This window comes from Sinocyclocheilus anshuiensis, unplaced genomic scaffold (assembly GCF_001515605.1).
Source record: "Sinocyclocheilus anshuiensis isolate Anshui unplaced genomic scaffold, SAMN03320099.WGS_v1.1 scaffold694, whole genome shotgun sequence".
NCBI classification, from domain to species: domain Eukaryota; kingdom Metazoa; phylum Chordata; class Actinopteri; order Cypriniformes; family Cyprinidae; genus Sinocyclocheilus; species Sinocyclocheilus anshuiensis.
In genome coordinates this window covers 909,351-921,585 of record NW_015542477.1, presented here as the reverse complement: position 1 = coordinate 921,585, position 12,235 = coordinate 909,351, and the positions used below count along the sequence as shown (strand labels likewise).

General features: G+C 37.0%; 1 protein-coding gene across 10 annotated transcripts in view; it reads right to left on the bottom strand.

Annotated features, from left to right (window-relative positions):
- Positions 1 to 9,974, bottom strand: part of LOC107693927 (synaptojanin-1-like) — a 23,372-nt gene extending 13,398 nt beyond the window's left edge. For 7 of the 10 annotated variants that reach the window (XM_016493475.1, XM_016493480.1, XM_016493481.1 and 4 more), the window contains exons 1-11: positions 9,872 to 9,970; positions 8,833 to 8,980; positions 8,491 to 8,577; positions 7,738 to 8,005; positions 7,293 to 7,518; positions 6,756 to 6,839; positions 4,332 to 4,393; positions 2,162 to 2,258; positions 1,829 to 2,004; positions 1,489 to 1,570; positions 1,229 to 1,381 (exon numbers count right to left, since the gene is read on the bottom strand). In XM_016493475.1, the coding sequence (XP_016348961.1) occupies positions 1,229 to 1,381; positions 1,489 to 1,570; positions 1,829 to 2,004; positions 2,162 to 2,258; positions 4,332 to 4,393; positions 6,756 to 6,839; positions 7,293 to 7,518; positions 7,738 to 8,005; positions 8,491 to 8,577; positions 8,833 to 8,956 (1,359 nt within the window). In that variant the 5' untranslated portion in view covers positions 8,957 to 8,980; positions 9,872 to 9,970. Of the gene's footprint in view, positions 1 to 1,228; positions 1,382 to 1,488; positions 1,571 to 1,828; positions 2,005 to 2,161; positions 2,259 to 4,331; positions 4,394 to 6,755; positions 6,840 to 7,292; positions 7,519 to 7,737; positions 8,006 to 8,490; positions 8,578 to 8,832; positions 8,981 to 9,871 lie in introns of all 10 variants that reach the window. The other 3 variants (XM_016493483.1, XM_016493484.1, XM_016493485.1) reach the window with 2 other exon arrangements.
- Between the last annotated feature and the right edge of the window lie 2,261 nt (positions 9,975 to 12,235).

The window sequence follows — 12,235 nt, the reverse complement described above, 5'->3', positions numbered from 1 at the left end:
AAATGCGATTTCAATACCCCGCATATTGATAGCGGCTCCCTGATGTGTGAAAATAATATACAATATTAGAATGTTTGCGAGAGCAGGACACACACGTTGCGGGAGCGGGCGGTAATGGTCAGAAATTCAGCGGGAGTGGGCTTAAGAAAACTGTCCCGCTCAGGTCTCTAGGCTGCGCGTCAACACACACTTATTTTTTTTTCGCGCTCCCCCATCTCCACCCCCAATCATTAGTGCCACTGATTCGGTCTTTGACAGAACATATAGGACAATTTTTTAAATAATAATAACAAAATTTTTTTCAAATTTAATTCAAGCACTTTCAAGGACCTATGTTTGTTTTCAAGTACTTTCCAGGCCTTGAATCCATATGTCTGAAATTCAAGTACTTTCAAGAAGCGTGGGAACCCTGGATTTAAAGCAGGCCGAATGCTAACGAGCCTTAACTTACGAAAATGATCATAATTTGCACGATGGAAGAATTATCGTCTTGTCGTATACAACCATTCAAAAACTCGGCAGAATTTATGTGACCGCTGCACCTGATGTTCATAAACTTTCATAACTGGTAAGTGTTTTTTCTTTTGCCTTGTGAACTGGCCGAGCCTTAATGATTCTGTTTCTTTACATGTATTTGCTTACTGACCGTTGCATGCAATCGTGAAATACAGCATTTTTTAAAATTGGCTATTCGTTGTGGGAAAAAAAAAAGATGTCGGGTTCGGGCTCTAAATTGAACTGTGCCGCTCGGGTCGGGTCAGACGATCTCGGGTACGGGCCGGGTTCGGGCTTCACTTTAAAGCCCGTGCAGACCTCTCTACAAAGGAATACTTTTATTTCTTTGCTGCTAGCTAGATGAAGCCTGGGGTTTGAGGCTTAGTTGGAAGAGGTTTACAGGCTTTTATAACAGTCTATAAAAAGAGGCCTAATTAAAGTTGACAGCACTGCCAGTTACAGTAATCTTTCTCTACTAACACAAAAGATCTCACACAAAACAGAGCAGACTAAAATAAATACAGCCTCACAACTCAAATTGACACAACTAGCTACTGTCAACTTACCACAGAGGAAGAGGAACAGCCATAGGAAAGCAGAAAAAAACAGCAGATTAAGACAATTAAGACAATCGTAAACTTACAGCGTGAAAATGGCACAGAAACACCCGTTTTTCTGCTCTCTGCTGCCTTTTGTGCTGTACCGTTTGTGTGTTTTACAAGCCGACATGTACCTTAGCCTTGCCATCCAGAGCACCAGTGCCTGCGTAGATCTTGCTGATCGAGTCTCCATTGGTGGACCACATGGTGCGGAAAACCTCCTGAAAACGCGCCACCAGCTGAGGTTTCTCGGTCAGACCCATGTCTTCCAATTGTTTTGGAAGCATCTGAACACCACAGACATATTACATAATGAATGAAAAACAAACAAATAGTAAAAAGAAAAAAAAACTTCAAACTGTAGTAAGAAAACAGAACTGTGTCACAAACACACCTCAAGCGCAACGAAGGCCTGGACGCTGTTTGTTCGATCCAAGCAGTCGAGACAATTGGAACGAATGGTCCCACTTTGACATCTGCGGTAAACAAAATTGTGTTGGACAATTTTATGAGCTAGTTTTGGTCATTTTGTGATTATCAATGTTTAATAACATTTTTAAAAGAAAAAATGTATTCCTGCTTTAAAATACCCAGTGGCTATGAGAAAAATAGATCCACTAGTTTTTTTAAGTATACACACAATGAATTAAACAAACAACCTAATGACGAAAATGTTTTGCTGTTATATGATATTCCTCCACAACCAGGTGTGCTGGGATGCTATATAACCTCACCTCTGAATGCCGGCCTCTCCTGAGTAGTAGAAGAAACCACATTCCTCCAGAAACTTGCTGATCTGAGGTTTCAGGACACTGTTGAGCTTTTCGGTCTTCCCACCTTTAACCATCTGATGATAGTCAAAGTTTAACATTCTCACAGCGCTTGCATGCTCTGAAGCTTTCAGGTGACTCTGTGGGCGAAGACAAAGACAGTCTTTACACAGTAAAGAAAGTGGATCAACTGCTTTATGGTTTTGTCATACTTGAGTACTGAAAGACATCTTAAATACTGAAAGACATCTTAAATAATGCATTGACCAACCTGAATATTTCCTAAACAACAATCACCTGGAATGCTTTGCTGAGCATGTGTTCACCCTCCTTCATACCCAGCAGGTTGATGATCACCTGTTTGCCATACAGCCTCCTCAGGGCACTAAAGTGTCTGGACAGGAAACATCACACAGGGTTCATACACATTCAAACCTTATTGAAAAAGAATAAATGAAAAATGTTTATCCAATCCTGTGATCCATCGCTTCAAGAAAAATCAAAGGTGATTTAAAACAAAGGAAGCCAAGGAAACAAGTGATCAATAGAGGGGGAGGGGTGGGGGGTGAAAGCCTAACGACTGTGTTGTCTGCATCTACTTCCTCTCATCATGACCTGACTCAGCACTCCAGGGAACAGAGTAGTGACTCATGATGAATAAAGAATGTCCATCATGCTCAGTGTGAGGAGCCAAGGCTGGATAAGAATAAACCCTCCCACATATTCAGGATAAGGCTTTCTTAATGCAGATTTTATTGTTTTAATCAACCTAATCTTGCACTGAAAAAAAAAATCAATAAGATATATTATTGATGAGCACTGAGGGAGTATGTCTTTAGTGGTTATTAACCACCCAAATATAACAAATGCTTTAAAACAGGCTCACAAAGACTGACCTCTTCCAGAGTTTTCATTTGAATGAATGTAAGATTTAAAAAAAATATATAAATAACAGGTTTAACTTTTTTTTTTTTTTAATACTTAACTATTAGGTAAATAAATGTTTAAATTAAAACGTAAATTATTATTTTTTAATTAAATTTTAGTTTCATTCTTATTTGCAATCAATAAAATGTATTATATCAGAGGAATTATAACAAAATTATTTTTTTGTTTTTAGTTTTAGTAATTTTTTAGCACTTCAACCTACTTTTTTTCAGCTAGTTGCCAGTGAAACAATTATAATTTTCTGTTGTAAGTTTTATACATTACAATTTTTCATCTAATATTTACATTATTTTATTTCAGTTTTATTTCCATTAATAATAAATCCATTTTAGTTACCAACAATTATTTTAATGCAATGCATTTAAAATGTATTTTGGTCCCACTTTATATTAGTTGCCTTTAACTACTATGTTATTACATTAAAAAAAATTGTTTGGTTTCTTATGTTTTCACATATGTTCAAACATATTGGCCCGGTTTCACAAACGGGGCTTAGCTTAAACCAGGACTAGGCTTCAGTTAAATTAAGATATTTAAGCAACTTTTACAAAAATGCCTTAGAAGAAAACATTACAGGTGTGCATCTTGACACAGAACAATGACACCGAAATATTTTAAGATATGTCAGAGCAAGATATTTTCAGTTGAGACAGCTCAAACATGCATTTTAGTCTGGGACTAGCTTAAGCCTTGTCTGTGAAACCGGGGGATTATGTTTCTTTTGCTGGATGATACGTGGGATACGGTTAAGGAAAGGGACAGGTTTTAAAGGTATAGTCAGGTTTAGGAGTAGGTTAAAGGGTTTGTAGTTATCTCTGTGTATAGACATTACAGATGAAATTACAAGCAGCTGTTATTATAATAGTAAGTACATGTAACGTGTAACAAGGACACCTTACAATAAAGTGTTACCAAATAACTACAACGTAATAACATGCATTGTATGATTAATTATTATGATTAATTCAAATTTTATTACATTGTAGTTATAAAGACACTTAATGTAAAGTGGGTCCATTATTTTTAGATGCATTTTTACGGTCACATGATCATTTACAGATAATGAGTTTAGACTTGTGTTTATATCAGCATGACTAAGGGCTGGACATCTTACGCTGCTTTTTCAGCATCTCATGCCATGAGTGCTGATTTTTCTACGACACCATGAGCAGTCTGCATTTATAAGTCACCCAAGTTAAAAAAGTTCAACTTTTAAATGATCCCTCGAGACCCCCTGCTGCACTTCATCCAGCTGTTCTGTGTGTAATTGCCGCCTACAAATCCATCAGATCGGGCTCTGGTAGACCTTAATTACCCACCAACTAGCCGAAAATGCATCCTTAGACATGACTGAGCTTGCCCATCCAGACTGTTAAATAACAGGTCTGTTTGAAGCAGGGCCCATACACTGCGCTAATGTCTGCTGGATCGCTTTCATCACGCACTAACACTTGGGCCTGAGCCAGAACAGCTGGATACTAGAGCAAGCATCATCAGAGACCAGCAGAATCTTAATTACCTCTCAAAAGCCGGTGCGTTTGCTTCAAAACCACGGGACAGCTTAACACGATGAGATCCCACCTTTGTGGAAAGAGGATAAAAACAAAAAAGGAAGAATCATGAGTTGAGTTGTTTCATATTTGGTGCAAGAGGAAATTAAGGTGGCAGAAGGAAAGGAAGATTAGAGAGACAGCAAGAGAAAGACCACACAGGCCTGACCCGCCTGCCGAGTTGAGCTGCATTTGAAGATACAAAAAACATTTGATGATTTGAAGATACAAAAAACATTTGAAACATTTCATGATTTCACAAGCTCACTGAAGCCTGAAGATCTATCAGAGATACCGATCATACCAGGAAACACATGAATCCTGGCTAGACAGTCGTGCTCTAGACAGAAGTTTCAACTGCTAATGCTGGCTAGCTGCAGATTTTAATAGTTGCAGGAAGCGCCTTTCTAATAATGGTTTTCTATTTGTGTGACATTTGATGAACTGCTCTCACAACCTTCAGTATAACGTATTGCGTTCACACCTACAACCATAATAGGTAAGCTATACAGAGGACTTTCCCATCTCTAGGCTATGACTGGCTTCTCATTTCCTGTAGTCTCATATAACTTGGTCACTGAAACAGTTACACCTTTGAACACAATTGGTTAGTGTTCTAACCACAGGATTGTTGTTGTTGTGTCTTCTAACTAGGGTGACTCTAAAATCGCCTTTATACCATCAACATTTGATCTATATGCCTTTTGTTTCATTTATTTTAACCCAGTATATTTCAACATTTTACACCAAGGGTCTTCAATAAGGGGCCTGCGATGGTACTGCAGATGGTCTGCCAATGTGAAGAACTATTAAAAAAAAGTTAAACAAAAATCCAATAAGTTAACTTAAAGCTAAAACAACTACATTAAACATTGTATTATTTATATACTATTATTTAAACTATATACAAAATTACATACTTATTCTACTAAATAAGTGTGTATACTAATATTTATACTCTATACTAAATTACACTTATTATACTAAAATGCACATACAAATAATATTATATACTAAAATATCAATAATCGGTAATTAAATACTTTTATATTATTCATTTAAATTTAAATGTAATTTTTTTTTTTGTAATTGTGTTATGCCTTATATGATTTTTCCATTTTTACACTTTTTAAAAATATGTTTATTTTAGCTTTAATTTTTAATTTAATTAAAATTTTATTTCAGTTTAGTTTTCATTTCTTTTTAGTACTTCAACTTATTTTATTTAAGTTAGTTGCCAGGGCAGAATATCAAATTTTTGGTTTAAGCTTCATACGTTTACGTTTTTGCATCTAATATTTACATTTTATTTTATTTCAGCTTTATTCCTATTAATGAAAAATGATTAATAGTTTTAGCTTTTAGGTAACAACTACAACACTGAAAAAAGAATGAAATAAAATCATTCATTATTACATAATTGAATGCAATGTATTTACATTTGTAATATATTTAAATATGTTCATTTGTTATTTTTTATCAGTATGTATAAGATGGTCCCTGTTCTGCCTCTATATGCAACAAGGGGCCTTCAATTCAAAAAGGCTGAAGATCTCCAGTTTAGAGCTGTTGGATATTTATGCTTTATCTAGACTCAGTCAGTCTGTCAGAGTTCCACTCAATTCTGCCTCTGCAGGTCCCTGCCATTAATATTTCATACATTCGAAATGGCAGCAGAGACTGGCTCATATTACCCTGAGCTTTCTGGAAGCAAAGAAAAAGTATCCAGTGGCGACTCAACTTCCTTTATTTTGCACCTAGCTTTGCACCGAAGACAATGGAATCCCTTATAACTAATACCACTATGGCCTGAAGTGACACACAAGGTTCTGTGGAAAGCTTTGAAAAACAGCTCAAGAAGGGTCACCTCACCAGCTTCCCACTAAAAGCAACAATGATAATGTCTATGCAATGTCAGAGGAAAGACAGGCATTTCCAGACCTGCTTGCTGGCATCTTAACTTAATTTCACAAGAAGCCAACAGATTTATCAGAACCTGGATCCTTTCCAAAATGAGTCACGGTCGGTTTAGATGCAGCTTTCACCGACTGACATTGCACAAACTCTTTGCAGTGAAGAACAGATCATCCACCAGACAAAACTAAACCTTCGATATACCAACTGTCGGTTCCCATGCTGTCCTTTTGGCTCTCGACTTTGATTCAGCTGCAACAAAATCCCCTGAAACGAGTGTTTCTGATAATATGAATAAAGGGGGTCAGCACTGGCCATGTGTGACGAAGTGGAAACACAAAAAAATAAGTTCATTATGATGAGTCAGCAGGAGCATGGAACTCCAGCAAGCTCAATTCAGTGGAGCGCAATGCAAACATTTTTCCTCAGTGTTATTTGAATACATGCATACATCATATTGATTCAAAGCTTTATTGTACCTGAATTCCTGGCTGCTCCCAGAACAGAGGTATTGACCCTCGGATCTGAATGAAGGAGGATACTTTGTCATCAAGGAAAATAACCTGTAGGGAAAACAAGTAAAAGCAAAATCTTAGCCTTGGCATGTCACATGTGACATTTAAACCCTATGGTATTTCTCACTTAGAGGACTAACTGGAATGAATGTACAATATTTTATTTCAATAATATTTATTCTTTAATATTTTCTATTTTGAGGGGATTTCATGGTTCTAGACAATATTCACCTCTAAATTATGTACCATATGTTTCTAACATTAGAAAAATGTTAAAAATGTTATTTTCAATTAATATAGTGTTTAGGTTGAAAACAGAGCAAAGGTATTAATGGCAGATTGGTGCCATGTAGTTGGTGCATATAGCAAGTGCCACAAAAGTCAGTCTAAAGTATGATGTTTCGTATCATTCCAGTAAAATAAAAAAAGAGCTAAAGACCATCCGAGGGTTAAAGAAGCGAGTTCAAAAGGTGACTTGCAATTGACTCATTGTTGGCATACCTGCTCAGTCTCCACAAAGTTGGCCACCTGGCCGTCGTCATTTGTGCCTCGGACATTAAAACGCGTGCCTGCTCTCTCTGAGCTGAGCCGAGAGATCACGCAAGCTTTGGCCTGCTTGTGCCCAGCGTAGATGGTGCGGATCTCCACTCCGCCACACATCAACCTCAGCAGCCAGTCATCACAGTTCACCCCATAATGCTTGAGATGGAGATGGAGGGACTGATTCCTGTGAAGCGGTTACATAATTACATCACCCTTACATCCATTTATCATCCACCAATTAAATTCAACATTCTGAGTCAGTGACATTTTGTTGGAAACATTGTGCACACATAAAACAAACCCTATATGGCAACTAAAAAAAATGTTTTGAATAAAATGGTATTTATATTTAATGGAAAAATCTTTTAACACTGAATCAAATTGACCTTTGAAAAAGACCCACCAGAAAAAACGATTATCAGATGTGTCTTCTCTGATTCTGCGGTGCGCGTTCAAGCTGAGGTCCAGACTCACTCCGGTGGAGGACCAGGCGAAATAGAAGTTACCAGAGTTTAAGACTTTCCTGACATCAGAGATGCGGTCCTCATCCGAGGGGTCGTTTTTCAGAGAGACGAAGTCCGTGCCTGTTACGCGAAAAACTTCTGAATCCTGGACTTTTCCCACTGAACTGCAGCCTGTTACGACCACCAGGCTGTGCAGCATAGAATCCCCTTTGGAAGAAGAGTGAAGTGGATTCAGAGCTGGTAGATTATGCACATTTTGTAACCACATATTTAAAATGTGCAAGTTCATAATTAGTTCATTGAAAAACCCATTTGTATCGGCCCCTTATTTAAATATTGAGGTGGATAGGTCTCAATGTCTATGCCGTTTCCTAAGAACTTAAAATATGACAGTGAAAATATTATATACACTCACAAACTCAAATAATAGCTATCCTTGTAGTTACACTGTAATTAGTGACTATATTTGTACAACAACTGATTGATAACATTTTGTGCATTTACCTTTCATAATTTTTGTTTTGCTGTGAATTTCAGTGTTTTGGTAATATTTCTGCTCTACTTATCCTCAAAAAGAGCAGTTTTTTTTTTTTTTTAAATCTGGCGACAGGGAGGATTTGTATTTTTTGTGATGACAAACACAACCGGCAAGTCAAATTAAATAAATAAAAAAAGAAGCTGAGAAACTGTACCAAGGTTAAGACGAAGAACTCCCAGGATCCCATAAGCATCCAGCATCTTGGTGTACGCCGTCTTGATGGTCTCCTTCTCTGCCGCCGCTGTGGATGACACCAAAACATTTACTTAAAACCACCACATGCCATATTTATTGATGATTTATAATCTCCAAAACAGTTTTATATGCAAATAGGCAATATTTAAGCTTGCTTTCTTACATCTAGGAAATTCTGTGAATCAAAGGGGGTGGGGGGGGGGCTTATGATTCAATAATATTTCAATAAATGACTGGTTTGACATTTTTCATATTTAAAATAAAAAAATAAGTACTAAAAAGGGTATATGGACAGCCTTACACAGTACAGCAACAGCTCCAGACTCGAACATCAGGCATTCTTCTCGATTTCTGGTCTCCACAATCACACTGTATGGAGGCGGATCCAGCTTATGATAAATACGATAACCTTTACTGAATGCCATGACTCGACACAACCTGTCTCAGCCCTGCATAAGAAAAAAATAAATACCATTTACTTTGAAAACATACCATATGAAGGAAATGCCACAGGGTTACCATATTCAAACCCTAAACCGCCTGCAGGTTCAGATAAGCAGGTGCATCAAATGTCGCATTATGCAGAAAACACAATTCAAAGTGTATTATTAATGCATCCTGTCATAAACCATTGACATAAGAGGAAGGAAATAGACTTGCACAATTCGGGTTTTTGTAAATACACAATTTCGTTGCTAAAATACACTCTTAAGATTGCAATAAAACCATAAATGTTCAGCGCATTATATGAAAAGAAGGACATCAAGATGCTTACAAAAAACATGTTAGTTATGCTGTATTTCAGCAACACAACAGCAAGGGATGGAGAAGGAACCCAAATCCCAAGCAACGAGTTAAAATGTCCGACTCAAATGAGATAAACCGTGCAGAAACAGAGGATGACAGGTGCTCATCACAATGCCACACCACATACGATCAGATCTGCAACCCAAATATATGAGAATGTTTACAATTCATGCACCCACAGGCTGTCTAACCTTGGGCCACTGTCTCAGCGTGAGGCTGAAGGTTAGTGCACATGAGATTAACAATCATCCATATGATAACTAGAATGAAGACGACCAGGCCCCGCCGGCCATTTATCTGTCAAAATCAACAGTGAAGACAGACTGACAGCGCTAAAAGCCTTTATCACGACCAGCACTAACGGCTAATGTTAGCCGGCTAGCTCTCCATCGTCTTCCTGAACCATATAAACAGACATTTAACTGATAACAGCGCCACAATGTGTGCGTTTATACGTTAAACGTACAAATGTAATACCTCAGTATTCATTAAACATTTATGACGATGCTTGGTAAAGAGAAGGTCTTGTGTACCTGTCAGAATTGTGTCTGTCTTCCCCGGGTTGGAGATCGTATAAGGCTAGAAACAAAATGATTAGCGGGGCAGGTAGTTCAAGCACAGAAATACAACCGAAACCTAGAAAGGACAAGTACTATCTGTTGTTATGCCCCGGACAGCTTCCGGGAACTTAAGGTGTGCACTGATTGGCCAGATTTGTGTCATGTGATGTAGGAAATCGAAGTACTGACGGACATCGTGTCCTATCAAGTACATTTTTTTTTTTGTGTTAATTAAATACGACAAAATGACACCAAACTCTGGCAAGACGTCTGTCAGGTCATTGTAGATTTCATATATAAAGAGAGTTTTTAAATGCTTTGTTTGGGTTTGTCGAGAAGCAATATGAACATTTATGCTTCTATGCAACTTATTTTTTTGTTGTTGTTGTTTTCTATTTTTTGATATTCTATCCGTAAATGTAAGGTATTAAAAAGTAACGCCCTTTTTCTAAATTTCAAAGAGATATTATAGGATCTATATTACTTTTTATGCACCTCCTTAAAAAAAGCTAAACGCATGCTGACTTGATAGTGTTTTTATATGATGCCTGTTTTTATTTATCCATATTTTGATCGGTGGGCTGTTGCATGTAAGTGATCATTCATATAACGTTTATTTGTCATCTCTATTTCTGATTGTATATATTAGCACTGTGTTTTAGTTATGTATGTATGTGTTTTTTATTAATAGGCTATGTATTAACCATGGGCTTTTATTTAATCGCAACCCATGGTATGTATGCAATTGTTGAATAAAATGTAGACAGTGACTTTAATTTTAATTCGGCCATTATGGGCCGAGAGACGCCCTCTTCAGACAGAACTTAATTAAAGCAATAGTTATGGATTTATTTTTCCATGTCCATTTTTTTTTTTCAGTTCAGTCATAGATCCCTCCCATTTCGTACGCCTACTCAATATTACCGTAACATTTAGAAAAAGGGAATACTAATACTAATACAGTATTAGTATTAAAAAGTAGTATTAGTATTAGTAATACTAATACTAATACTAATACTAATACATACTAATGCAGTGGTTCTCAACCACAAAAACAACTATAGCCCTATTCGCACGGGATTAGTATTATCTGGAGACCTTGTGTGATTTTGAAATTACCCCCCCACATCTGAATTTCGTGTGGTGCATTCGCACAGGATAAGCGAAGCCTGTGATTTTACTCGAATGTACTGACTTGTCTCCGGATACCCGGATGTCAAGTCTTTGAGAGTCCCGTTCTATGGTCCAGATGGATTAAAAAAAAAAGAAAAGAAATTAATATAGTTTCGTGCCCTGTGACATTTACATTTCACCAGGTTAAAATAGTATCTCAAGCTTTAAGCTTGATTTATTTGTAACACATTAACCTCAAAACCTTTTCAGCCTTTTCTATCTACAAATTGTATGGTGTAGCGATATAACAGCACCCAAAATACTATCAAACACTCCAACGCAGCTCCATTCTTCGCGGAAGATGGATAAAAAGGCGCACAGCAAACAAAAACCTCGAAAAATGATATACGACCCGCCAAATGCAGGCCAAATCACAGAGATGCCGATTCGCACGGGACTAATATTATCACAGGACATCGGTGTTCGGCGAAATATGATAGGTCATTTGCGGGGGAATTTTTACTTTACAAATTACAGACATGGCCGATTCGCACGGGATTAAGATCACAGACAACCTCCGCAATTATTACAAATGACTGGAGGTCACCAGGTAATACTAATCCCGTGCGAATAGGGGTTATGATAAGAAAAACGTAATTATATACTGTAAATCATTTTGTTTTATTATCTGGACCAGAACACAATCAATATCCTAAGATTTCAATTATAACACAACAAATATGCAAATCTGTGAAAACGTCAATATCCTACAATTGACCAATAAACAAACAAATAAATAAATAAATGTAATTGAAGTAAAATAGCTACAAAACATTCAGAAAAATATTAAATTAAATGCAGTTTTAAATCCACACGCAATTGTTTGAATGGTTTTGCACATTTCGATGTATTAATTATAATACATTTACATTTAGTCATTTAGCAGACGCTTTTATCCAAAGCGACTTACAAATGAGGACAAAGCAAATAATACATCAAAAGGTGCAAAAAAAAAACCGTAAAAATGCAACGAAAGGACTGTTTCACCCATAGATATGTACATTTGTAAAAATGTACATGTATATATCTATAGTTCTGGATATGCACATATGTACAATTTCACAACTCAACCCGCCCATTCGAGGTGATTGGCAGCCTCACCAACCAATGACTTGTAGTCCTTAAATTCAACTGACCAATCAGCTTCTCAAGGGCAAGAAACCG